General features: G+C 46.6%; 3 protein-coding genes and 1 long non-coding RNA gene across 37 annotated transcripts in view; 3 read left to right on the top strand and 1 right to left on the bottom strand.

The window, feature by feature from the left end:
* Nucleotides 1-15,099, top strand: part of KMT2A (lysine methyltransferase 2A) — a 76,740-nt gene extending 61,641 nt beyond the window's left edge. For all 8 annotated transcript variants that reach the window (XM_024131283.3, XM_024131282.3, XM_055078729.1 and 5 more), the window contains 8 exons: nucleotides 641-705; nucleotides 1,799-1,969; nucleotides 2,855-2,929; nucleotides 7,956-8,130; nucleotides 8,293-8,400; nucleotides 9,275-9,358; nucleotides 9,768-9,897; nucleotides 10,503-15,099. In XM_024131283.3, coding sequence (XP_023987051.1) covers nucleotides 641-705; nucleotides 1,799-1,969; nucleotides 2,855-2,929; nucleotides 7,956-8,130; nucleotides 8,293-8,400; nucleotides 9,275-9,358; nucleotides 9,768-9,897; nucleotides 10,503-10,778 — 1,084 coding nt within the window. In that variant the 3' untranslated portion in view covers nucleotides 10,779-15,099. The remainder of the gene's footprint in view (nucleotides 1-640; nucleotides 706-1,798; nucleotides 1,970-2,854; nucleotides 2,930-7,955; nucleotides 8,131-8,292; nucleotides 8,401-9,274; nucleotides 9,359-9,767; nucleotides 9,898-10,502) is intronic.
* Nucleotides 13,696-20,283, bottom strand: LOC102981171 (uncharacterized). Of its 4 annotated transcripts, none has more exons than XR_008615390.1 (5): nucleotides 20,197-20,283; nucleotides 18,062-18,216; nucleotides 16,358-16,464; nucleotides 15,959-16,025; nucleotides 13,696-15,176 (listed from the first exon to the last, which is right to left on the bottom strand). It is a non-coding gene; the product is annotated as an uncharacterized lncRNA (long non-coding RNA). The 4 variants fall into 4 exon arrangements; XR_003683714.2 differs by lacking the exon at nucleotides 13,696-15,176 and adding an exon at nucleotides 19,540-19,742 and having other exon boundaries at nucleotides 15,552-16,025; nucleotides 20,197-20,269; XR_448945.4 differs by lacking the exon at nucleotides 13,696-15,176 and having other exon boundaries at nucleotides 15,556-16,025.
* TTC36 (tetratricopeptide repeat domain 36) lies at nucleotides 16,384-20,214 on the top strand. Its single transcript, XM_007124161.2, has 3 exons — nucleotides 16,384-16,501; nucleotides 17,500-17,688; nucleotides 19,883-20,214. Exons 1-3 carry the CDS (start codon nucleotides 16,384-16,386, stop codon nucleotides 20,143-20,145), a joined length of 570 nt encoding a protein of 189 aa, XP_007124223.1. The 3' UTR covers nucleotides 20,146-20,214.
* Nucleotides 20,284-20,429: 146 nt separating the features above from the next.
* Nucleotides 20,430-27,059, top strand: part of TMEM25 (transmembrane protein 25) — a 21,720-nt gene continuing 15,090 nt past the window's right edge. For 12 of the 24 annotated variants that reach the window (XR_008615389.1, XR_008615387.1, XR_008615385.1 and 9 more), the window contains exons 1-8: nucleotides 20,468-20,562; nucleotides 20,694-20,773; nucleotides 20,888-21,638; nucleotides 22,094-22,384; nucleotides 22,591-22,722; nucleotides 23,030-23,063; nucleotides 23,218-23,318; nucleotides 23,461-23,547. Coding sequence is in view for 19 of the 24 variants with exons in the window: in XM_055078740.1 (XP_054934715.1) it covers nucleotides 20,490-20,562; nucleotides 20,694-20,773; nucleotides 20,888-21,638; nucleotides 22,094-22,384; nucleotides 22,591-22,722; nucleotides 23,030-23,063; nucleotides 23,218-23,318; nucleotides 23,461-23,547 (1,549 nt within the window). In the remaining 5 variants the exon portion in view is untranslated. The other 12 variants (XM_028501186.1, XM_028501183.1, XM_028501178.1 and 9 more) reach the window with 12 other exon arrangements.

The following is a 27,059-nucleotide window of genomic DNA, read 5'->3' as shown; positions in this document are numbered from 1 at the left end:
GCCCAGCCGCTCCGCGGCATGTGGGATCTTCCTGGACCGGGGCACAAAGCCGAGTCCCCTGCATCGGCAGGCGGACTCTCAACCACTGCGCCACCAGGGAAGCCCTGCCACTTCATTTTTTAATAGCTGCCTCCAGTTCTGTTGTGTAGACCTCCAGTAATTTATTTAACTAGTTTCCTCTTGATCTGCATCTGGATTGTTTGTGGGATTTATTTAATTGTAAAAAGTGGAGATAGGTATGGTTTACTGGTTCATCATGCAGGCTGCTTTTGTTTTTAATTAAACCAGCTAACTCACTTAAGGAACTCCAGAACTGCTTCTAACAAGCGTTCTTTTACTTTTTTCTAACAGTTAAGGGTATGAGAAGAATTTTAAGGACACAGTCTACAACTCCAAAAGCAGAAACTTCATGTCAAATGTTTGGGAGAGAATCTCACAAAAGATAGTTGATGTTATGTATCGTACAGTAGTGTGGTGGTGTGTTCATTCAACAGGTTGTTCACAAAGCATTCTGTGGTTCATGTCTAGTGGTTGTTTTGTATAACTGATACAGCTGTATGGTAGATTGTGGACAGTTTTTATCTTTGACTTGAAGAACTAGCTGGTGTTACATCTCACATTTGGTTTTCTTTTCATGTAGGCAAGTGGCTGTTCTTCCTGAGGTTCAGACAACACAGAATCCAGCAGATGAACAAGAAAATTCAGGTATGTGGGTGGGTAACAGGTTAGATGGCTAACAGGTTAGAATCAGAATTTCAAAGCCAGAAGTACTGTAAAAGTCACCTTCTCTACCTACTGATTTTCTAGATTAAAAAAAAAAAAAGTCAAAGCGCTAAAGATGTTAAGTGATTGGCCAAAGGACACAAAACTAAAACCTATAAATACTCTTCTGCTCTGTTTGCTGTAACAGCAGTGTGACTGAAATAGCTCACAATAAGCTGCTTTCATCCTTTAGTTGTCACTAGTGAAGACCAAGAACCACTTTTATTATTTAATATAGCCAGGTTTAGGTTATGACTCCAGATACATCTCCATAGCACTTCTGTGTTGATGAATTTCATCAGTAAACAACTAGTCACTTGAAGACTAGAGAACTCTGGATATAAGACTTTGTCCTTTTCCGTTGAGGGGACTCCCAGAAGAAAACCAGGCAGAGAAAATGCTTAGCCGTACGATTTGGGATGCAATCACATTCTGCTGATTTGCTGATTCCTGGAGAAGATTGATACATCTCTCTGTAAGAAGGCAGTGTGAGGGGTGGTGGCTGAGAGTACAGACTCTGCAGTCAGATAGGTTGAAATCCCAGCTTTACCACTTACTAGCTGTATGAACATGGGCTGCTTAACCTCTCTCTGCCTCAGTTTTCTCACCTTTAAAATTTAGATCATTTCTCACCTCATTGGATTGTTGTGAGGTTTATCTGAGTTAATACAGGAAGTTCTAGAAGAGTGCCTCATATGTAGTGTTTCATACATGTTAACCATTGTTATTTTTTAGCTTTGACTCTGTTGAGGGCAATTACTTATTGAAAAACTGTCAGATTGTCATACCAGAAACTACCAGAGAGACAGCATAACTTCACATTAAAAAAAAAAAAAATTTCTAGTTTTGGTCACTTCCTAGCTATAACCTCAGGCAAGCTGCTCTACCTCTTTGAACCTCAGGTTTGTTATCTGTAAATGGGAGTAATAAAACCAGCTGTGTAATGTTGTTAGGCTTGGAGATAACGTGCATAAAGTCCTCAGTAAGTGTTTGCTATGGCATCCACTTTGGCCCCTATGTGTTTTCTCCCTCACAGAACCTAAAACAGCGGAAGAAGAAGAAAGTAATTTCAGCTCTCCACTGATGCTTTGGCTCCAGCAAGAACAGAAGCGGAAGGAAAGCATTGCTGAGAAAAAGCCCAAAAAAGGACTTGTTTTTGAAATTTCAAGTGATGATGGCTTTCAGATCTGTGCGGAAAGTATCGAAGGTGAGTGGATTAAATTAGGCCAGCCCAACAGCACAGGCTCTGCTCAGCTAAGCCTGCAGTAGTACCGTTTATGTGGTACATAATACACATAAATGTATGTGTATTTATCTATACACATACATCTATGTGTATTTATCTATCTCATGTGGATCAGCTCCATATGAGATAGATTGAATTGGAGACACTAGAAGGCAAGAGGCCACTAGTGAGAGTATTGCTGCAGTAGAGATGTCATATAATAAAGCCCACTTCCAGTAGGAGAAGAACAGACACATTCATGACTGCTTGGATATAGAGGGTAGAGAGAGAGGACTCAAAGATGCCTCTGAAGATTCCGGCCTGGGTGACTGAAAAAAAAAGATACGTAAGGACAACAAAAAAATAACTAGTTTGAGTGTATACATTCTGCATAAGATGTATTGAGTGTGGGGAAAAATCTAACAGATAGGAAGAGATCGTAGACTCTTAGGTTAGAGCTGGAAGGGATTGTAAAGGTTTTCTAGTTACACCCCTTAATTGTAAGGAACTGAGAGGTTGTGATCTCCTTCCCCCAGTCCTGGTTAACCATTAGTGCTGGTATTTTGGTTAGCAGTACAGGGAGTAGAGTTAATACCACACGTTCAGGTTTGGGACCTGGACTACCCTCAGGGGAAGTGAGTGCTTTGAGGATGCAGGGGTCATTTTCAGAAGGTGGGAACCTCCTTACCGCTTCTGTATCCTTTGTAACAGAAAGGAGCACTGTTGGGTGGGGCACCTTCCCAGCTTCTTTCTTATTCACTGAACTGATTTAAACTAAGAAAATGACAAAAAGCTGTTCTAGCAGGGGGTCTTTTCACATCATTGGTGTTAAGAGATGTTTGACTGAATTATCTTATTTCCTCACAGATGCCTGGAAGTCATTGACAGACAAAGTCCAGGAGGCTCGGTCAAACGCCCGCCTAAAGCAGCTTTCATTTGCAGGTAATGCTGCAGCGGTCATTTTACTCCTGTCTCAGTATCCTCTGGTAACTTGTGGGTCTAAGCTACAGGGTTGATTTCACCAAAAAAAAAAATCAACCTTCTTTTTTTAAAAAAAAATCATTTTTCACAGCTTTATTGAGATATAAACCTTATACTACACAGTTTACCCATTTAAAGCATACAAATCGATGGCTCTTAGTGTATTCACAGAGTTGTGTAAACCATCACTACTGTGTAATTGCAGAACATTTTCATCATCCCTAAAAGAAGCCCCATACCCATTAGCAGTCATTCCTCAGCCCCAGCCCCTGGCAGCCACTAATCTACTCTCTGTCTCTCTGGATGTACCTGTTCTGTACATTTCCTACAGAAATGAATCATATAATATGTGCCCTTTTGTGACTGGCTTGTTTCATTTAACATGATGCTTTCAAGATTTCTCTCTACTGTAACATTGTCTCAGTACTTCATTTGTTTTTTTCTTTTACAGATGAATATTTTTTATTGTGGTAAAATACACATAACATAAAAGTTACCATCTTTTTTTTAAAGTTACTGTCTTAATTATTTTTTTATTTTTTTTTAGCATCTTTATTGGAGTATAATTGCTTTACAATGGTGTGTTAGTTTCTGCTCTATAACAGAGTGAATCAGCTATACATATACATACATCCCCATGTCTCATCTTAATTATTTTTAAGTATACAGTTCAGTGGTGGTAAATACATCCACCTTGTTGTGCAGCCATCACCACCATCCATCCCCATAACTTTTCATCTTGTAAAACTGAAACTCTATATCCATTAAACAATGACTCCCCATTCTCCTCTTCCCCCAGCTTCTGGTAACCACCATTATTCTTTCTGTCTGATTTTTAACTATTTTAAGTACCTCATATAAGTGGAATCATACAGTGTTTGTCCTCTTGTGACTGGCTTAGTACACTCAGCATAATGTCCTCAAGGTGCATCCTTGCTGTAGCATGTTGAAGAACTTACTTCCTTTTTCAGGCTGAATAATATTCCATTGTATGTATGTATCACATTTACTTTATCAGTTGATCCATCTGTGGGCACTTGGATTGCTTCCAAATTTTTGTTGTTTTGAATAATTCTGCTGTGAACATGGGTGTACAGAGATCTCTTTAAGACTTCGCTTTCAATTCTTTTGGGTATATACCCAGAAGTGAATTACTGGATCATATGGTGATGCTATTTTTAATTTTTTGAGAAACCACCATACTGTTTTCTACAGTGGCTGTACCATTTTACGTTCCCACCAATGGTACGCAAGAATTTCGATTTCTCCACATCCTCACCAGTACTTACTGTTTTCTGTACATTTCCCTAATGACTTGAGATGTCCAGCATCTTTTCATGTGCTTATTGGCCATTTATATATCTTCTTTAGAGAAATGTTTATTCAAAGTCCTTTGTCTATATTTTCATCAGGTTGTTTGTTTTTTTGTTGTTGGGTTTTAGAAGTTCTGTGTATTCTGGATATTAATCCCTTATCAGATATGATTTGCAAATATTTTCTCCTATTCTGTGGGCTGCCTCCTTTTTTACTCTGGATAGTGTCTTTTTTGTTTTTTGTTTTTTTTAGATTGGTGAGGGAGATATTTTGGGGGCAGGAAAATATGGTTCATAGGTCCTGCTCTGTCCAACTGTGGCAGTCATTGGGTGAACTATAATTAAATTTGTACATGGCCTCTCCCAGGAGTCACTCTGAAATGATTACTGATAATATGTGTAAGATTCTGCTCCTGGAGGAAACCAGCATCCTGAGCTCAGTGTTCTCAGTCTCAAATTGAGTAGCTCAGCCCTTTTTGCCAACGGCACAAAGATTGCTTTTATTTATCCATGTCTTTTGCTGCCACATGGAATGGTGGTTAGAAACCGTGAACTCTGGAAACAAAAACTGAGTTCAAGTCCCATTTCTGCCCTTTTGCTATCAGTATTATTTCAGGTGCAAGCTAATTTACTTCTTGAAGGCTTAATCTCCTTAAGTGGGAATATTAATGCAACCTTCAAAATTTGTTGTGAGGATTAATTAAAATAATGAACCTGGGAATTCCCTGGTGGTCCAGTGGTTAGGACTCCGTGTTCTTACTGCCGAGGGCCCAGGTTCAGTCCCTTGTCGGGGAACTAAGATCCCACAAGCCGTGCGGTGCAGCCAAAAATAAAAAAATAAAAATAATGTAATGAATCTGACATGATTTATTTAAGTACCCTAATATGCCAAATTAAGATCATTATCCTGACTGAAGGGATTTGAGATAGAATTCAGAGAAATCACTGAATACTAGCTTTTCTTAATAGTATCTTTTGATGCACAAAATTATTTTTTAATCATCATGAAGTCCAGTTTGTCTGATTTTTCTTTTGTTACCTGTGCCTTTGATGTCATATCCAAGAAATCATTGTTAAATTCAGTGTCATGAAGATTTTGTCCTATGTTTTCTTCTAAGAGTTTTATAGTTTTAGGTCTTACGTTTAGGTCCTTGACCCATTTTGAGTTATTTTTTATATATGGTATTAGGTAAGCGTCCAAGGGTTCTGGTGACATTAAAGCTGAGACCTGGGCTTCCCTGGTGGCGCAGTGGTTAAGAATCCACCTGCCAACGCAGGGGACACGGGTTTGAGCCCTGGTCTGGGAAGATCCCACATGCCACAGAGCAACTAAGCCTGTGCACCACAACTGCTGAGCCTGCGCTCTAGAGCCCGCAAGCCACAACTACTGAGCCCACGTGCCACAACTACTTAGCCTGTGCACTAGAGCCCACGAGCCACAACTACTGAAGCCCATGTGCCTAGAGCCCGTGCTCCGCAACAAGAGATGCCACCACAATGAGAAGCCCACGCACCGCAAAGAAGAGTAGCCCCCACTCACTGCAACTAGAGAAAGCCCGCGCACAGCAACAAAGACCCAGCTCAGCCAAAAATAAATAAATAAATAAATAAATTTATTATAAAAAAATAAATCTGAGACCTTTCTGTCTCGGTACCTTCCTGTCTTTTTCACCTTTGTTTTCCCAAGATTCTGTCTGGCACAGTGGAGAGATGGAAAGAATGCAGGAGATACAGTAGGTGCTCAGTAAATATTTGTTGGATGAACAAGTGAATGGCCCACACGAGAAAAGATTGTTCCCTGTTGTAGTACTTTATACTACACCTTTATCTGGTTGCTTTCACATTGCGAGGTTTGTGTTCATATCTGCCTCCCTCTGCCAAGGGCTCCTTGAGAACAGGGGCCATGTGTAACTCATCTTTCTTTTCCCATTATTGACACAGTGTCCAATCTCATTGTAAGCCCTCCAGTGAAGGTTGAACACTAGAGTTGAACACTCAGCCTAAACATTAAAATGAATTTTGTGAAAATACACTTAAGTATGTTTTTTTAATGGCTTTTTCTACCTAGGAATCCACTGCAATCTAAAACTCCTAGGAAGAAATTCTTAGAGAAAATCAGTGTTGTATAGGAAAAAAAAAAAAAAATGTTTGCCATTGTCTTATATGACTTCAAGGTCTTATATTGTCGACTTGTGTTTTATACTTTTATAGGTTGAGTTCTAATCGGAACAACGATTGTGATCATAAGAATGTTGCTTATCTGGAGACTTAACTTTCTGCTTGCCACTAAAACCAAATTATATCCCTTAGAGATTCTCGTAAGTGAAGTGGAAATTAGGCACCTGATAATAACTTTCCCCTCTTTTAAAAAATTATACAAGATGTAGAATTTTAAAATTTGGAGAAGCTAATCACCACAATAACAAATTGGTGGACGGGGTCCCACCTCCTAGAGGTAATTGTTAACATTTAAACACGGATATCCTTCCAGACATAGCATATGGCCCCCGGATTACACTGGGGTTACATCTCTATAAATATGCTTTATAACACAAACTGTGTGTCTGTTGGAATTGCATGTGTGATCCTAACACAGTTATGCCTATGAAATAATATCTTGTCCACAATAGATGCCATTATTATTTTGGTATCTATTAATACCAAAAACAATAATTGTAAATGATATACTATTTATTTAACTAGCTATTTGCTAGTGTTAAAAAGAGGTATGGCAATTATTACTATGTCCCATCCTTTAAGGAAAGAAGCCAATCATTTTATTTTATTATTTTTTAATATTTATTTATTTATTTGGTTGCACCGGGTCTTAGTCACAGCACGTGGGCTCCTTAGTTGTGGCATGTAAACTTTCAGTTGTGGCATGCATGTTGAATCTAGTTCCCTGACCAGGGATTGAACCCAGGCCCCCTGCATTGGGAGCGCAGAGTCTTAACCACTGCACCACCAGGGAAGTCCTGAAGCCAATCATTTTAGAAAGCCTTTCACCATCTATGCCAGCAGACTTACATAAATGTTTTTTTTTTAATAAAAAGAAATAAGAAATGCTCATTAATGGAATAAGACTAAGTGAGTAAAACAAAGTGGCTATTGAGTGTATTTCTCCATAAGCTCACTGTAACAGCACGGAAGAGAGTTCTCTGTTAGGGATTCACTAACATTCCTTATAAATTTTAGTGAGGTGCCTGAGTGCATGTGAGCTTATTACTCCATTACCTATAAACAAAAATGGGATCATAGTTAGAGTTATACAGACCAAGGTTCAAATCCTGTCACAGTAGCTATGTGACCTTGGGTGTGAGCCTAGGTTTCCTTACCTTGAGATGAAGCTAGCATTTCCTGCTTGGTGTGGTCATTATGCCATGAAATGAAATAACACATATAGCATTTCTGTGTACATAAAGAACATGGAAAATAGTCCATAGTTTGGTGGCATGCTTTTTTCACTTAATCTATCATGAGTGTTTTCCATATTGATGGATCTGTATCCACATCATTTTAATGGCGATCTAATGTTAATTTCTAGCTTGTCTTTAGTATAATTCACCCTTGAGCAGCCTCTGGCAGAGTGATTCCCTAGCTTAGGCATTTCTGTGGTTGTATGCAGCTTCCCGTTGGCTGGGCTCCTCACTACCCTGGTGCCTTTGATCCTGCAGGTGTGAACGGTTTGAGGATGCTGGGGATTCTCCACGATGCGGTTGTGTTCCTGATTGAGCAACTGTCTGGTGCCAAGCACTGTAGGAATTACAAATTCCGTTTCCACAAACCAGAGGAGGCCAATGAACCTCCACTGAACCCTCATGGCTCGGCCAGGGCTGAAGTCCACCTGAGGCAAGTTCTCTTCCTTTCCATAAGCAGTTTGAGGTCTTGATTTTATGATCTAATAATATAATTATTTTCCCACTTAACCTTTGAGATTTCCAGTGTTAACACTGTCCTTCACTGGTTCTACTAAAGTATTTCTCTAAGTATATTTTCATCTTTTGGCTCCAGGAAGTCAGCATTTGACATGTTTAACTTCCTGGCTTCTAAACACCGGCAGCCTCCTGAATACAACCCCAATGATGAGGAAGAGGAGGAGGTACAGCTGAAGTCAGCTCGGTAAGTCTGGAGTAGAGAGCGGTCATAAGAAATACTCTTTATGAATGAAATAATGCCATTTGCGGCAACATGGAAGGACCTAGAGATTATCATACTAAGTGAAGTGAGTCAGAGAAAGACAAATACCATATGATGTCACTTATATGTGGAATCAAAAATATGATACAATGAACTTATTTACAAAACAGAAACAGACTCACAGACACAGAAAACAAACTTTGGTTACCAAAGGGGAAAGGTGATAGGGATAAATTAGGAGTTTGGGATTAACAGGTACAAACTACTGTATATAAAATAGGTAAACAACAAGGTGCTACTGTATAGCACAGGGAACCATATTCAATATCCTGTAATAAACCGTAAAGGAAAAGAATGTGAAAAAGAGTATACGTATAACTGAATCACTTTGCTATACACCAGAAACTAACACAACATTGTAAATCAACTGTACTTCAATAAAAAATTTTAAAATAAAATAAAAAAAGAAATACTCTTTGCTTCCCTCTGTTGCAGTTTTGCTTAGATCACAATTTCCCAGATAACATTTAAGAAGACTGAAATAGGGTTTGTGTTGAAGTAACAGTAGCTGGCTGGCAAAGAGAGAGGAATGTGTTATAGAGGAGAAATTCAAATAACTATAAGATGTATATTTTATTTTCTTTAGCTGTAGTATACTCTGTCAGCTTTGCATGTACCACCACAGACTTCATAAATAACATACTATATTTTAGGCCTAATTTTATAAGGCATTTGTTATGCTTGGGATTGAACACACAGAATAGTGTAGTCATACGCTCTAGGAACCTTTGATCCAAGACTCAAAACTGATGATTTCCTGAAGAGAATTCATTAATAACAAACCGTCTCTCTTTAGGAGGGCAACTAGTATGGATCTGCCAATGCCCATGCGTTTCCGGCACTTAAAAAAGACTTCTAAGGAGGCAGTTGGTGTCTACAGGTATGGCTAAAATTGTAGAAAGAATTATAGAGAACTAATGAAGTTTTCCAAAATCAAAGTGGATCAAATGCTGGAGTGACCTCCTTCATTCAGTAAGTGAGGTTTTTATCGATATTACTAATTGAACCTGATGTCCTGGGATCCTGCAACTCCTTGAGTTGAACGAGGAATTTAACACAGTAAGCTTTAAAGTATTGCTACTTCTGGTGGGCTTTGGAACGGAGAAATCTTTAATCCTTGGCTGTTTGTTAGAGTGATTAATATACTCAAATCAGGTGGGTCCATATTCTTTCCAAGTCTCTGTCTCTCCTGGGGAGCTAATAGACCAGGAGATTTTATTCATGTATTCACACATTTAACCTTATTTGCAAAATCTGTGACTGATGTCTTTTCCATCTTTATGTCCTAGGTCTCCCATCCATGGCCGGGGTCTTTTTTGTAAGAGAAACATCGATGCAGGTGAGATGGTGATTGAGTACGCTGGCAATGTCATCCGTTCCATCCAGACTGACAAGCGAGAGAAGTACTATGACAGCAAGGTGAGTTCCACACTTTCATTCTCCAGTTCTTTCGTTATAGAAAGGGGCCATCAACTATAAAGATGATCCCTAGATCGCAGAAGAATTACTATATTTTAATTAGACAATTTTTTTTTTTTTTTTACATTTTAACATCTCTGAATTTGTGGTGGGCCCAGTCCTCTCTCAGGATTAGCACACAAAGATACTCTTTGAAGGTTTGTCTGAATGGATCCCAGGACCACAAGCACACAGTGACGGGAATTCCCTGGTGGTCCGGTGGTTAGGACTCGATGCTTTCACTGCAGGGGCCCGGGTTCAATCCCTGGTCGGGAAACTAAGATCCTGCAAGCTGCTCGGTGCAGCTAAAAAAATAACAACAACAACACATAATGACACAAGTTTTAGGTTTCTCTTGCCTGTGGAGACATTAAGAAACCTCTAGTCTAGTGCCTGTAATCTAGGAATTTGTCATGGAAGCATCCTGAAAGATGGGAGAAATCCAGAAAATTTACCAGAAGAACCTGTTCATCAGTGGCTAAGGTCACATCAGAAAAAGGTTGGGAAATGTTGTCAAGCCTGCGCTGTAATAAATAACAGGTTCTTCTCCGCTCTCCTTCCTGTAGGGCATCGGTTGCTACATGTTCCGGATCGATGACTCCGAGGTGGTAGATGCCACCATGCATGGAAACGCTGCCCGCTTCATCAATCACTCATGTGAGCCTAACTGCTACTCTCGGGTTATCAATATCGACGGGCAGAAGCACATCGTCATCTTTGCCATGCGCAAAATCTACCGAGGGGAGGAACTCACTTACGACTATAAGTTCCCCATTGAGGATGCCAGCAACAAGCTACCCTGCAACTGTGGTGCCAAGAAATGCCGGAAGTTCCTAAACTAAAGCTGCTCTTCTCCCCACTGTTGGAGCACTAGGACCCAGGGCCTCCAAAACAGTGCCGAAGGCCTTTGCCAGCAGCCAGGAGTTCCAGGATTGAGTGGGCACAGTCGAGGGGCCTCCGTGATGGCTGGGCTCCCTTAGGTCCCATATTCACATTATACATGTGATCATAGTCCTGGAGAGAGATGAGGTCTCGAAGAAAAGATCCGTGATCGGCTTTCTGCTGGGGCCCCTCTGATTGCCGTTAAAAAGTGGGAAACGGGTCCCTAGCAGACTAGCCTGGAAGGAGCCTATAGAGGGTTAGTTATGTTGGGAGATCGGGCCGGAGCACCTCCTCAGAGAGAAGTTGCCATCCTTGCCTTGGCCTTTCCAGAGCACTGTAAGCAAGGGGTCAGGCACAGCCCCGGTGCGGGCGGGGTTGGTTGGGTACCTGACGGTTTGCCAGCCGGGCCCAGCCTGTAGCCGTGTGTTGAACAAAGACGGTCTGGTGGTTTTCCCTGCTATGCTCCCACTTGAGAGTTCCCTTCTGGTTGGGAGACAGGATTTCTTAGCACCTTTGGTGTCAAAGGCTGTCTTGGGGTTGTGCCAGTTCATTACCAAACGTTGAGCCTGTGGGCTGTAAGTGGGAGTGTTACCCCCATGAGCCTTATCTCAGTCAGTCACCTTCCTAGACAATAGGAGCGGCTTCCCTCTCATTCCTTCTCTTCACTCCACTTTTCTCGTCCCCCGTTCTGCATCCCCACTGCTTTCCTGTGCTCTCTGGGTGGTAGGGGAGAGTGACTCCCTGCTCGAGGACACTCCCTGTTGGGCATAGGATGTGCCTACAAAACGTTCCCTGAGCCTGTAAGCACTCCCAGTGGGGAAGTGGACAGGAGCCATTGGCCATAACCAGACAGAATTTGGAGACGTTGTCATAAAACTCCACTGAGAGTTTTAAAGAAATATATGTAGCATGATTTTTTAGAAGAGGAAGATTATTTAAATAGGAGTTGAATCATGCAACAACCAGAGTATCACAACCAGGGTAACCCCTGGGCCCCATTCCTAGGACGTGATAACTTTGTTTTCCCCTTGTTAAAACATAGGAAGACTTAATTTTTAAATGGTCAGTGTCCAGTTGAAGGCAGAACACTAATCAGATTTCAAGGCCCAAAACTTGGGGACTAGACCACCTTGTATCGAGGGAACTCTGCCACCTGCACAAAATCTATGGATAAACTAAATTAAATGACACTACTGCCCTGATTATTCCCTAGGATGTGGTCAAAACAGCATCAAATGTTTCTTCTCTTCCTTTCCCCAAGACAGTGTCCTGAACCTGTTAAATTAAGTCATTGGATTTTACTCTGTTCTGTTTACAGTTTACTATTTAAGGTTTTATAAATGTAAATATATTTTGTATATTTTTCTATGAGAAGCACTTCATAGGGAGAAGCACTTATGACAAGGCTATTTTTTAAACCGCGGTATTATCCTAATTTAAAAGAAGATCGGTTTTTAATAATTTTTTATTTTCATAGGATGAAGTTAGAGAAAATATTCAGCTGAACACACAAAGTCTGGTTTTTCCTGCCCAACTTCCCCCTGGAAGGTGTACTTTTTGTTGTTTAATGTGTAGCTTGTTTGTGCCCTGTTGACATAAACGTTTCCTGGGTTTGCTCTTTGACAATAAATGGCAAAGGAAGGTCCCCCCAGCTCCATCGGGCCACTCCCCTCCTTCCCAAATCGAAGCTCCTGAAAAGGCTGCGGTAGGATCTCGACACAGCAGTTTCTCCTCTTCTTTCCTGCCCTGTCTCTCTCCTTTCTGGCACAGCTCAGTGCTGGGAGGTGGGAACCTACACTTGCCTCGTCTTTCCTCCTTCAGTGTTAGCAACCAAGCTGAATGGCAACCTGACATTTTCCGTCACCATCTGCCTCATAGGTCACCTCGTTCCCTCCCCCTCTGCCCGCCAAGTCCTCACGCCTGCAAAGACCCCCCGGATACCCCTGTGCCCTCTTTTGGGGCAGCCCGTTGAAACTGAAGCACAGTCTGACCACTCACGATAAAGCAGATTCTCCTCTGCCTCTGTCAGCTACAAGGTTTCAGAGCAGCGTAGTCCAGTGGAGGGCGAGGCACCTTTTCTCGCCTCGAGAAGCCCATTCCTACGGAAGGAAGTCTAGCGAAGCAATACGACTCAGCCCAGCGCTCTCTGCCCCGGGACTCGTGGCTCTGCTGTGCCTTCCATCCTGGGCTCCCTGTTCTTCCGTGACCTTAATTAAGAACTTTGGTGGCTCTGCTGGAACATTGTCACTGTTTTCACTGTCATGCAGGGAGCCCAGCACTGTGGCCAGGAAGGCAGAGACTCCCTGTCATCGTGGAGAAGTGCCAGCAGGGGACTGGGGAAAAGCACTCTACCCAGACCTCACCTCCCTTCCTCCTTTTGCCCGTGAACAAGATACAGTGGCCCGAGGGGTTCCACTAGTGTCTGGTTTCCTTTATTATTGCACTGTGTGAGGTTTTTTTGTAAATCCTTTTATTCCTATTTTTTTTAAAGAAAAATACCTTAAGCTGCATTTGTTACTGAAATGATTAATGCACTGATGGGTCATGAATTCACCTTGAGAAAGACCCAAAGGCCAGTCGGGGGTGGGGGAAACTCAGCTAAATAGACCTAGTTACTGCCCTGCTAGGCCGTGCTGTACTGTGAGCCCCTCCTCAGCTCTTTCTACCAGTCCCAAACCCTGAGGCCAGGGGAGGAACCCCCAGCTCTCCTCCTGCCAGCTGCAGATGGTTTGCCTTGCCTTTCCACTCCCTGTCAACCACGGAAATGAGGAATTCCTCTTAGAGCTCAGCCTTGAGTCCATTGCCAAAATTCAGCGTACCTGCCAGCAACTTGGGGAATAAGCTAAGGTTTCCCTGCAAGAGGGGAAAGAAGGCAAAAAAAAAAATGGCATAGCTATCTCCAAAACACCTCCGAGTTTGTTTTGAAAGTGACCAAGGGAATCTCCGCACAAAAGTGCAGACTGAGGAACTGTGGTGGGTCATTCCCAAGAATCCCCTAAGGGGCATCCCAAATCCCTAAGGAGTGACAGCTGCAAACCTGGTCAGTTCTCAGTGACAGAGCCAGCTCACAGCTTTGCTGCTAGAACCTGTTGTGGCTGCATTTCCTGGTGGCCAGTGACAACTGTGTAACCAGAATAGCTGCATGGCGCTGACCCTTTGGCCGGAACTTGGTCCCTTGGCTCCCTCCATTACCATCCGCCACCTCCAGCCCGGCCCCTCCTGTTTTTAGACCAATGACAAGAATCAAGGGGGAAGCCCTGGCAGCTACATATAAGTTTTCAACCAGACTCCTTTGCCGGGATCCACTCCACCACCCTGCTTGCCTCTGTCAAACCCCCGGCCAATGCCGTGAGCACCATGCAGCTCCCTTGATTTAAAAAAAAAAAAAAACAAAAAAAACAAAAAAAAAAGCAACAACAAAAAAAAAAAACAAAAAAAAAAACCTTTTAATGAATGTATCTTTCTAAAGGACTGTCGTTCAATCAAATATCTGAAAATACTAAAGGTCAAAACCTTGTCAGATGTTAAGTTTGATTTGGGATTTTTTAAAATAGAAATCAAGTTGTGGTTTTTTTGGGTTTTTTTTTTTTTTAAAGGAAAAGCGGGTCATTGCAAAGGGCTGGGTGTAATTTTATGTTTCATTTCCTTCATTTTAAAGCAATACAAGGTTATCTAGCAGATGGTTTTGTGCCGAATCATGAATACCAGTCAAGTCTCACACTCTGAAAACTTGCAACTTTTTTGTTTTGGTTTTCAAATAAATATAAATATGATATATATAGGAACTAATATAGTAATGCACCATGTAACAAAGCCTAGTTCAGTCCATGGCTTTTAATTCTCTTAACACTATAGATAAGGATTGTGTTACAGTTGCTAGTAGTGGCAGGAAAATGTCAGTCTGGCGCTCCTCTGATCCCCCCAAATGCGGGGGGAAACCCATCGTAAGGGGATGGCAGAACAGTCCGTTCCTGGGATCAGAGAGAAATGCAGAAATGGTGTCACCTGGATTTTTTCTGCCTGTGAATGTTGCCAGTCAGTACCTGTACTCCTTGTTTCTCTATTTTTGGTTATGAATGTTGGGGTTACCACCTGCATTTAGGGGAAAATTGTGTTCTGTGCTTTCCTGGTATCTTGTTCCGAGGTACTCTAGTTCTGTCTTTCAACCAAGAAAATAGACTTGTGGTGTTTCTTTTATTGAACTTTTAACAGTCTCTTTAGTAAATACAGGTAGTTGAATAATTGTTTCAAAAGCTCAACAGATGACAAGCTTCTTTTCTAGAAATAAGACATTTCTTGACAACTTTATCATGTGTAACAGATCTTTCGTTTTTTTTTCCTTGTGTTCTTCCAAGCTTCTGGTTAGAGAAAAAGAAAAAAAAAAAAAGGAAAAAAATGTGTCTAAAGTCCATCAGTGTTAACTCCCTGTGACAGGGATGAAGGAAAATACTTTTAATAGTTCAAAAAATAATAATGCTGAAAGCTGTCTACGAAAGACTGAATGTAAAAGTAAAAAGTGTACATAGTTGTAAAAAAAAAAAGTTTTTAAACATGTTTATTTTCTATGCACTTTTTTAATTTAAGTAATAGTTTAATTAATGAACATGTCAAGTTTATTGCTGCAAAAAAAAATTAAATAAAATAAAAAATAAAAAAATAGAAGTTGCTATCTGGTTGTGATTCAGCCATGCCGGATTCCCAGTACCAGCAGCCAGTGCTATGCTGAAAGCTGTCTACGAAAGACTGAATGTAAAAGTAAAAAGTGTACATAGTTGTAAAAAAAAAAGGAGTTTTTAAACATGTTTATTTTCTATGCACTTTTTTTTATTTAAGTGATAGTTTAATTAATAAACATGTCAAGTTTATTGCTGCACATGGTTGAACTTTCTTTTGGCTTTGGCTGAGGTGGACAAATGGGAGGGGCGTGGCCCGTGACCTGATTACAAAGTCCCTTCTGCAGTCCTTCCTTTTAAGATGGAATCATGAAATCACTCCCCACCGCCTTCCTTCAGGCCCCCCACTCTACACTGTCTCTCTTAACCATATTTTCTTCCCTTATTCATCGGTGATGTACGTTCAGGACCTAATGAACTCTGGATATGAGGAAGGGGTCAAGAGGACAAAGGAATAGTTCCTTTACTTCGTACATATCCCCCTTCTTCATCCACGGGTGGTCAAGCGTTGGCTTCTAATGAATTCCTCCCAATCTGTGAATATAATAAAATGAAAGCCTTTCAGGGAGAGCCTGGGCAGTACCCTCTTTGCTCCACTCCACCTTAAAGCTGAAATGCGATTTACTTACTCTGTTTCTCCCTAGGACTGGGGTGGGGGTAGGGAGGCAGTTGAGAAATATTGGTAAATATATTCTGCCAAGCCAGGGTCACTATCCCCAGGCTAAAGGAGGCTGAGTTTACACTGCAGCCAAGGAATGGTCAACACTCCTCATGGGGGCTGGTCCTCAAACGGACCTCCTCCCTCTGGATCAGCTGGCTGGAGGCTGGGCCCTCAGCCCTTTTTCCTCCCTCTCACGGTGAGTCACCTGTTTGGATTTTGCAGTTGAGCACCATGGGGACTCCAAATGATCAGGCAGTGTTGCAGGCCATCTTCAACCCTGACACTCTGTTTGGAGACATTGTCGGGTTGGACCTGGGAAAGGAAACAGAGAAGGAAGAAGGAGATGAAGGTCAGTATTCGACCTTGGGGTACAGCTCTCCACACTGGCTGGTCTGCTGCCTCGCTGGGGTGGCAGAGGTAGGTGGTCTTGCGAGGGCCCTTGTTCCACGACCCTTGGATGATGATTGTGATCCTCAGTGCACTGACGGGGGCTTGGCAAGAGTCACTGTGCCCAGAGGAGAAAGCCAGGTTTGTCCTCCACCACCACCCCTCTCTGAACTTACCTCCCCACTCAGTTCACCCCATGGTCCAAGCTTAACTGTGCTGATGGGGAGAGGGGCCATGTGAAACGCTCACGTCTTTGTCATAACAGAGTACGTCACCCTCCACAGCAGGGAAGAAAGAAACAGGGCACGGGGTGGCTCAGCTAAACGGCTCCAACCTAAGCAAGTATTCAGTGTCACACACCTTACAAGCCAAGCCCTGAGCTAATTCTTCCAGAGCGAGTGCGCTCACTGGCTTTTCCACCAGCCCCTAAGGGGTCCGCGTCAGGGGTTTTTGATGCCCTTTGTTTCTAAAGGCGTGAAACCTAAGCCTTAATGAAACTTCAGGCTGAAAAGCTGAGAGAAACACTGGAAATAGTTTTTCATGACCCGGGTATGTCATGGAGGCCTTCCTATTGGAAGCAGTGGAGTAGAACAAAACCAGAGACAGACTGAAGAGCCAGAAAGACCTGGGTTCAAATCCAAGCTGTGCAGCTTATGGGCGGTGTGACGTTGAGCAAATCATTTAGCTACAGGCTAAGGAGTTTGGGTTTCATTCTCTTGGCAGTGGGGAGCCAACCAAGGCCCCTTTCCCAGGTCCTTTTGGAGCTTTAAGCAGTGCTAGCTCTCTGCCTTGCTGACCTCAGTTCCCCCTGTCCCAAACACTGCATCTGACTCCTGCTGTGACCTACACCCCTGCCCAGTCAGCCCTGGCTCGTGTCCCAGGTTTCCAAAGCCCCAGGTGGCTTTTGCTTCCTGCTCCCAGCTGCACACCTGTCCCCTCCTGGCTCCCTCCCTGGCACAGATGGAGTTTTCCCTCGAGCACAGCTGGAGCAGTCCAAGGCCCTAGAGCTGCAAGGGGTGATGGCAGCAGAGGCTGGCGACCTCAGCACAGCCCTGGAGAAGTTTGGCCAAGCCATCAACCTGCTGCCTGAGAGGGCCTCGGCTTACAGCAACCGAGCCCAGGCCCGGCGACTCCAGGGAGACGTGGCAGGTGAGGGGAGAGTCCCTGGAGCCTGTGCAGAGGGGCCGGGGAGGGCACAGACCAGAGACGGTGTGTCTGTGGGGCTTGGGCACGGGGCGTGGGAAGTCACTAAGCCCCTCTGGAACCTATGTCTCTACCCATAAGAGACATATCATGGGCTCGGCTAATCTCTTGGGGATATTGTGAGAGTCAGGGGGACTGCATTCCATTTACTTATTGATAAAAATTTAACGAGAGCCTACCATTCTAGCAGTGGGCTAGGCGCTGAGGATTATAGTGCTTATAGCAATTACTATGTGCCAGGCACTCAGCACTTCACATATGAGTTGTAGTCATTCATATAATCCTCACAACAACCCTAAAAGGTACGTGCTATTGTTACCTCCATTTTACAGATGAAGAAACTGAAGCATGGAGATTAAGTAGCTCCCTACTCAAGCAGCTGAGAAGCGGCAGAGCTGGACCTGGTCCAGGTGGCAGGGCTCCAGAGCCTGTGCTTAGTGCCCACACGACACTGCTTCTCACGAAGCTCACAGCCTAGAGGGTAGAACAGACACACAGATGTAATAGCAGCATAACAAGCTGAGAGGGTTCAGCATGGGATCTGTTCCCGAGGGGTGAGTTTTGAAGGATGAGTAGGCGTTAGCTGGATGGAGGGCAGGGAGTGGGAGAAGGCACGGCCTGTAGAGGTCCTGAAGTCATGGACAGGTACAGGGAATCTGGCTGGAAAAGGGAGTGCTGGAAGAATGGAGCCTCTCCAGAGCCTGGAGAGGTAAACAGGGGCCAGAGAGTGAACAACTGCGAACATTAGGCCGAGATCGGACTTTGTCTTGAAAGCACCGGGAATCACTAACGGGTTTCAACTAAAGGGTAAACCACAGAAGCCTAGTAGGGAGCTACTAGACTATCGAGACCCGTGGTGGTAGAGGTGTTCCTGGGGGCAGGAATGCCAGGCTGGGGAGTTTGGACTCCGTTCTGGGAATATTGGGGGACTCTGAGGGCCTTTCCCAGGCTTGTCTGCCACCTGGCTTTGGCAGAGCAGGGTCATAAAGGCCTCTGGGTGAGCCTGCAGACCAAAACCCCAGAGAGCATCAGAGGGAATTCTGCCTGGAGAAGGCCTTCAATTCCTCCTGACCAGCTCCTCTGAGGGAAACCAAGGAATGCTGTGATTAGAAAGCTTCTCAACCGACCAGTCAGGATGGGGAGCAGAGCCTCTGCTGGGTTCCGGGGACCAAAACAGAGAGAGGACAGGGAAGTTCAGCCTTGCTGTAGGATGCTGCTGGCGCTCCCCCAGCGCCCTGCCCTGACAGGCGCTATAGCCTAGAGAACTTGAGTGAATTGAAGCAGAGCCCAGAAGAAATGCAGCTCGGTACACTACAGTGGATACCAGCTGGCTGCCTGAGGTTGAGTTCACAGCTCTGATGCCTAATAAGCCAAGTATTTATGAGGATGATTAAAAACAAAAATGCTGCAGGCCAGCTCTGGCCCCAAGACCTCTTTCAAAGAAAATTAGATACAAAATAATGAAGATCATGGAAATAAAGAATGAGAAGAGGCAGTCAGTAGAGAACACAGGTGAGAGAAGCGGTTTTAAGGCATCAATGGAAAAGAGGAGAGAAATGTCTTCAAAAGTTAGAGAGGGACTTCCTTGGGGGTCCAGTGGTTAAGAATCTGCGCTTTCACTGCAGGGTCAAGGGTTCAATCCCTGGTCGGCGAATTAAGATTCCGCATGCCCCGCGGTGCGGCAAAAAAAAAAAAAAAAAAAAAAAAAAAGAAAGAGAGAGAAAGGACTTTATTGTATAAGACATGGTTGTCAGTTAATTCTAATGTTTTTGGACTCTGGGATTCGAAGTCAGTCACCTGGCACATGGTAGATGGTTAATAACGTATGCGTGCCTGGCAACAGGGCCAGATTCATAACATAGTGACCCTCCGTCCGTGTTCTGATGTATCAGATGGTGGAAAATAACACGGACAAGGCGAGACCTGGACTTCAGTCCCAGCTCTGCCACTAACTGGCTGTGCAGCCCAGGCCGAGTCTTGCCGACACTTCCAGTCTTCATCTGCATAAAGAGAATAACAATTCCGATCTCTAGGGTCAAGTGCAGGCGGGATGTAAACGGCCGAGCCCCAGAGCCTCCACTCGGGGCCGGATCGCTTGCTGGATGCGGCCCTGACCCCCGCCCGTCCGTCGGTCCCGCAGGCGCCCTGGAGGACCTGGATCGCGCGCTGGCGCTGAGCGGCGGCCGGGGTCGCGCCGCCCGCCAGAGCTTCGTGCAGCGCGGGCTCGTGGCGCGACTGCAGGGCCGGGACGACGACGCCCGCGGGGACTTCGAGAGGGCGGCGCGGCTGGGCAGTCCGTTCGCTCGGCGCCAGCTAGTGCTGCTCAACCCTTACGCGGCGCTGTGCAACCGCATGCTGGCCGACGTGATGGGGCAGCTGCTCGGGCCCCGCGACCGGCGCTGAGCCGCCGGCGGGCGCGCGTGGGGGGAAGGGGGGCGCCCGCAACCAATAAACCTGCCGGCTCTCCCAGCCACCGCCTGTGTCTGCGTCCTCCGCCGTCCCCGCAGGGAAGGGCGCTCAAGTATCCCCGGCGCGCGAGGCCGTCTGCGAGGCCCGGGACGTGGTCCCGGAGCCGCCGCCCTGGGGTAGGGGGTCCTTCGGGCCGAGGTCGGGCATCGATTGGCCCTGCCTGGCGCAGCCCCTGCGGTCGACTGCGGTGCTCATCAGACCTGAGCAGTCGCTCCGGCTGCTCTCGGGGAGTGAGCCAGGTGAGCCACTCCGGAAGGCGGGGCGAAGCGGGCGCGGGCATGCTTCGCGACCCCCGCTTCCCGGATCCTCTCCTCTTCGGCCCAAACCCGGAGGCGGGGAGAAGGGGCGTAGGTGGGTGAGGGAAGCGGGCAGGAGAGAGCCGGGGTCGGGAGAAGGACGGTCCCTTTGGGGGAGGGGCACGTGTATCCGAGTGTTTACGCGCGCGCGTGTTTCTGGGCCCGGTGCGGGCTGCACGGTTGCAGGTTGTTTCTGTGTACCTGCGAGCGTGTGCCTGTTTCTCCCGTGGAGTCAGCGCTCAGTTCTGTGCCCGCAAGGTGTACAGGTACGTGCTGGCTGGGTTTGGACCTTTGGGCTCGACCATTTGCGTCCTTGCCTTCACCACTGTGGGTCGTTCTACATTTGTGTTTCTGTGCATGGTTTATTTTTGTTTCTGGAGAGTAAATTCCTGGAGCAGTTATTAAGCTTGTCCGCTCTCACCTGGCTAACATCGAGGCCTGCCCCCTTCTCTCGGCAGCCTGGGGCCCAGGCCGGGGCCACCATGGCGCTGCCTCCAGGGTCAGCTACCCTCCCGCACACACTTCTGCTCCTGCCGGCCCTTCTGAGCTCAGGTACACCCCTGTTCATCCCTTGGCCATGCATTTGTGCGGTCAAGTCCCCCTCTCTCCCCTCCTTGCCTGCATCTTCAGTTTGGGTACCCATTCCAGGCACCAGAGTTGGGTTCTCTTCATCCACCTCCCCAAGGTCCAGCTGTCCCTGGTTAGAGAACCCAGGTGCTCTGTCTCTTGGCCTGCTGCCCCTCTGTAACTGGACCTCATCCTGGTCACAGGACAGTACTAAGCCTCCACCAGCCCTCCCCAGAATCCCCTGTGTTCCAGGTTGGGGGGAGTTGGCGCCACAAATTGATGGTCATACCTGGGCAGAGCGGGCGCTTCGAGAGAATGAACGCCACGCCTTCACCTGCTGGGTGGCAGGGGGGCCTGGCACCCCCCGATTGGCCTGGTACCTGGATGGACAGCTGCAGAAGGCCAGCACCTCAAGACTGCTGAGTGTGGGCGGGGAGGCCTTCTCTGGAGGCACCAGCACTTTCACTGTCACTGCCCAGCGGGCCCAGCATGAGCTCAACTGCTCCCTGCAGGACCCAGACAGTGGCCGGTCAGCCAACGCCTCCGTCCTCCTCAATGTGCAATGTGAGTGCCCCTCAGGTAGGCAGAGACAGAGGTTCTCTGCCCAGGGACCCCCAGCAGCCACCAGGCAGGTGGTCTGGTAGGACATTTAAAAAACACTTAAGCACTCTGCTAATACTAACTCACTTTATCCTCACAATAATTCTATGAGGTAATTCCTATTGTCCCCATTTTACAAATGACAAAACTGAGACACAGAGAGGTTAAGCAATATGCCCAGGGTCATACAGCTGGTAAGTAGCAGAGCTAGGATTCAAATCTTGACATTTTGGTTCTAGTGTTTATACTCTTAATCTTCATTTGTACGAAACGCTGCCTCTCTGGCAGACCCAGCCATCCTGTTTCCCAGTGCCCCCTAAGGAGAGGTCCACACGCCTGACTCCCTTTTGGGTTTGGGAAGAAAGGGAAGGCGTGCAAGGGGCTGTGGTGGGAACATACTGGTCTCTGCTTTGCACCAGTTAAGCCGGAGATTGCCCAGGTTGGGGCCAAGTACCAGGAAGCTCAAGGCCCAGGCCTCCTGATCGTCCTCTTTGCCCTGGTGCGTGCAAACCCGCCTGCCAATGTGACCTGGATCGACCAGGATGGGCCGGTGACTGTCAACGCCTCTGACTTCCTGGTGCTGGATGCCCAGAACTACCCCTGGCTCACCAGACACACCGCGCAGCTGCAGCTCCGCAGCCTGCCACGCAACCTCTCCGTGGTGGCCACCAACGACGTGGGTGTCACTAGCGCCTCGCTTCCGCCCCCAGGTGAGCACCGCCAGCCACGGGCCCAGCAAAGCCTCGGATGGTTGTGGGATCGTGGTGCAGGAACAGGAAGGGTTGTTGCCTTTTGGGCGAGCCTGGTGAAAGCTGTCCCTGGCCACCTGGGGCAAGGAGGACAGAGCAGTGACCTGTGGCATCTCAGAGTTGGGGGGCCCTGCCCGCTTGGAACCTAACCAGAGAATGACCTGCAGGGCTCCTGGCCACCCGGGTGGAAGTGCCACTGCTGGGCATCGTTGTGGCTGGAGGGCTTGCCTTGGGCACCCTGGTGGGGTTCAGCACCTTGGTGGCCTGCCTGGTCTGCAGGAAAGCGAAGAAGACCAAAGGTAGGGCCAAAGCTGGGGGGCAGTGGGTGGCTGGGGAAGGGGAGACGAGGTCAGGGGGTGGGCAGCAAGGCCATGGGCAGCGAGTGGAGCTGGGCAGAACGTCTCTGACAAGTGGTAGGACAGGTCTTCCTGGGCATGGCCATGATTTAGACCACATGCATCCCAGGTAGCAGGGCCAGGCACTGGGAAGCCAGTCTGGGCATCTGAGAGCCCCCTTGCCTGAGGGTTCTGGGCCTGAAGAGGGCAAGGGGCAGAGCCCAGAGCAGGTGGGCACACTGAGACAGTGCTGTGGTTTCTTTCTCCTCAGGCCCCTCCCGGCGGCGCCCGTCCCTGAGCTCTAGGTAACTCGCCCTGGGGCTGGGTGATGGGCCAAATGGAGAGGCAGCACGGGGACAGGGCGGATCCTGGGCTTTCTGGTAGTTCGGGAACGGGCCGCAAGCAGGAGTCTGTGCCCGCTGGTGCCAGGGCCCACGCAAGCCTTTTTCTGCCCTGTAGTGACTCCAACAACCTGAAACTCAACAACGTGCGCCTGCCGCGGGAGAACATGTCCCTCCCGTCCCACCTGCAGCTCAATGACCTCACTCCGGACTCCAGAGGTACATCCAGGACCCTCTGTTGGCCCCAGCTTTATCTGTGGAGGTGCTTCTGAGAAAAAGAGAGACCCTGGGTCTTAGGAGGGTCTAGACCCTGTCGGGCACACACCTCATTCTGGGCACCATCCCCTTTGTCACCCCACAGGGAAACCAGCGGACCAGCAGATGGTTCAGGACAACAGCCAGCCAGAGCTTCTGGCTCCGGAGCCCGGCGGCCTCCTCACCAGCCGAGGTATGGGAAAGGGGCCTGCTGCCCGGCTCCCCGGCCCTTTTGCTTGAGCCAAAGGCCTCTGAATCCTCAAGGGGCAGAGAGTGGTCTCCCAACTTCCAAGGAATGAGAGTGACTGAGTCTCCTGGGATCTCTGACCCACAGGTTTCATCCGTCTCCCAATGCTGGGCTACATTTATCGGGTGTCCAGTGTGAGCAGTGATGAGATCTGGCTCTGAGCTGAGGCTGAGACAGAGGGTGCCTTCTTGGCCCCTGGGTACCCTCCCGGTCCTCCTCCAAGGCATCCTCTGCCTGGCCACATTGCCAATGGGAAGAGGCCATGCCACGGCCACTTTTGCTTGTCCTCTGGGTCACTGGTATCCTTGGCAAGGCTGCCAGCTGGACCTAAGCCCTTGTTCCAACTCTGGTTGAGGGCCTGCATGATTGCCTGTGCCCAGGCGGATGGGGCTCTCTGTCCAGGTGTGCCTGGAGGTCTTCCAGCATCTAAGCGTGGCATGGCCTGTCAGCTTGGGGCAGCTCTGTGCCCCACACCGGCGCTCCTCAGCACCGTGTACAGCAGGCATGGGGCAAGCCTGGTTGGGAGGGCCCTGCACGTCCTGGACCTCCTTCCCATGCTATGCAGCTTTGTTCCCTCGGGGAAAATTTAGGACCCTGCTAGCTGTAGAGAACCAGCCTGCCCTTTGCACAGGAACTCACCTCTGGCCCAGCAGCGCTGGCCAAGCACAAACCAGTACCCTTTGCTGCATACCTCTCTGCCCCAGCCCCATCTTGGGCATCATAGGTTATACATTGGACCTTCTCCACTTCTTCACTTGGCACTAGACTTCCCCTCTGGCCTGGGCCCTGGTGGTGCCAGCGCCTGGTGTTAGCACAAGAAAGGGGAAGAATGGGAGGTGAGAAGTCTGGTGTATCCAGGCCTGCATGTAGCTATGCCTTGTTTTCTTACAGTGTTATGAGCACTTTAAGCACATCTTCCAGGGAGGGGGTGAGCAAGGGCCCCAGGGCCCTGTCTGGGGCTTCCCCAAGTCTGGCCTTTTTATGATTCACTGTGAGTGCCCTGAGCCCTCAAGGTTGACGGGTTCCCGCTCAAAGTATCTACCCCGCTATGGGACCCCAGCCCTGACTACCCCATCAGCAGGACCCTGACTGCCCCATCAGCAGGAAGCTGTTCTTCCTGTCCCATCCTCTGTTCTTTAGGGGATGGCCATAGTGGCACATAACTTGACAGTGCTGGAAAGCTTAGGGGGACATGGAAAAAGGAGGGAGATCACATATCCCAAAACGACCCAAGAACACTTTTGAAAAGCAACGTGGAAAAGATTGCAGATTAACAGGAGTGCAAAGTGTATTTTTCCCTTCTTGATATCTTGTTTTGTAATTTTTCTCACGTTACTGCCGAGGACAGTGCTGAGCACGTGGTAGATTCTCAATAAACTTGACTGAGTGAATGCTGCATGTGTTTCATTTCCTCAAATATGTTTTTTTTTTAACTGAAGTGTAGTTGATTTACAAAGTTGTGTTAGTTTCAGGTGTACAGCAACGTGATTCTCACACACACACACACACACACACATTCTTTTTCAGATTCTTTTCCATTATAGGTTATTACAAAATATTGACTATAGTTCCCTGTGCTATACAGCAGGTCCTTGTTGTTTATCTGTTTTATATATAGCAGTGTGATATTCTACTCTTAAGTCTTTTAAATCTGGAAAAATTAAAAGACACAAAAAGAATTTATAGTGCATCAAGATAAAAATTTTTTAACACCATGTGGTCTGTTCTAACTGAAAGAGTTACTACTTACCTCTATATACAGCAGTGTGTATCTTTTCTTTTCTTTTTTTTTTTTTTTGTGGTATGCGGGCCTCTCACTGCCGTGGCCTCTCCCGTTGCAGAGCACAGGCTCCGGACGCACAGGCCCAGTGGCCATGGCTCACGGGCCCAGCCGCTCCGCGGCATGTGGGATCCTCCCGGACCGGGGCATGAACCCGCGTCCCCTGCATCGGCAGGCGGACTCTCAACCACTGCGCCACCAGGGAAGCCCAGCAGTGTGTATCTTTTAATGCCCAACTCCTAATTCTTTTTTATGGATGAGAAATACTCCATTGTGTGAGAGAGGGAGAGAGAGAGAGAGAGAGTGTGTGTGTGTGTGTGTGTGTGTGTGTGTGTGTGTGTGTGTGTATCACATCCTCTTTATCCATTCATCTGTTGATGGACACTTAGGTTACTTTCAAGTCTTGGCTATTGTAAATTGTGCTGCTATAAACACTGGGGTGCATGTAACTTTTAGAATTAAGAGTTTTCGTCTTTTCCGGATATGTGCCCAGGAGTGGGACTGCTGGATCATAAGGTAGCTCTCTTTTAAGTTTTTTGAGTAACCTCCATACTGTTTTCCATAGTGGCTGCACCAATTTACGTTCCTACCAACAGTCTAGGAGGGTTCCTTTTTCTCCATACCCTCTCCAGCATGCTGAAGTGTTTAAGGGTGAAGTGCACTGATGTCTGCAACTTACTTGAAATGTATCAAAAAATAAGATTGACGAATGGATAGAGAGCTATGGACATGGGATAAAACAAATATAGCAAAATGTTAATTGTAGGATTTAGTTGGTGAGTATTTAGAATTCACTGTACAAAGTTTTCATAATAAAATATCGGTGGGGGGATCCCTGATCAGTTACTTCTCTGATATTTCTGAAATCTTTTTGATCTAAGGATCATGGAATTTTCAAGCATTAGTAATACCCTTAACATGACAGTTCAATCTTTCCTAGGAAAGAAGACCAATTTTTATTTTTATTTTTTATTTTTGGTTGCACCACACAGCTTGCGGGATCTTAGTTCCCCAACCAGGGATTGAAGCCGGGCCCTCGGCAGTGAAAGCTTGGAGTCCTAACCATTGGACCGCCAGGAAATTCCCCACTTTTTATATACTTCACTCACCTAATCTTTAATCTTTACTCTCCAATAATAGGCAGGTCACTAGTTACCTTGAGCTGGAACAAACAGCAGTCCAACATTTTGGGCAGGCACAGCTCAGGCTGCATTTTCCCACCTGGACTATGTTTTACTGAATTCCTCCAGACACAATAGACTATTTAATCAAGACTTGTAAAAATTAATGTTCAACTTTGTGCATTGCTGGTGGGAATGTACATGGTGCAGCCACTATGGAAGCTAGTATGGCAGTTCCTCAAAAAGTTAAATATAGAATTATTACCCTATGATCCAGCAATTCCACTTCTAGGTTTATTCCCCAAAGAACTGAAGGCAGGGACTCTAACAGTTATTTGTACGCCAATATTAATAGCAGTGTTATTTGCAGCAGCCAAAAGGTGGAAATGCAAATGTCCATTAACAGATGAATGGATAAAGGAAATGTGGTATATACACAAGATGGAATATTATTCAGCTTTTTAAAAAGGAAGGCCAGGGCTTCCCTGGTGGCGCAGTGGTTGAGAGTCCGCCTGCCGATGCAGGGGACACGGGTTCGTGCCCCGGTCCGGGAAGAT

This window comes from Physeter macrocephalus, chromosome 16 (genome assembly GCF_002837175.3).
Source record: "Physeter macrocephalus isolate SW-GA chromosome 16, ASM283717v5, whole genome shotgun sequence".
NCBI classification, from domain to species: domain Eukaryota; kingdom Metazoa; phylum Chordata; class Mammalia; order Artiodactyla; family Physeteridae; genus Physeter; species Physeter macrocephalus.
This window is presented reverse-complemented; position numbering and strand designations above follow the sequence as displayed.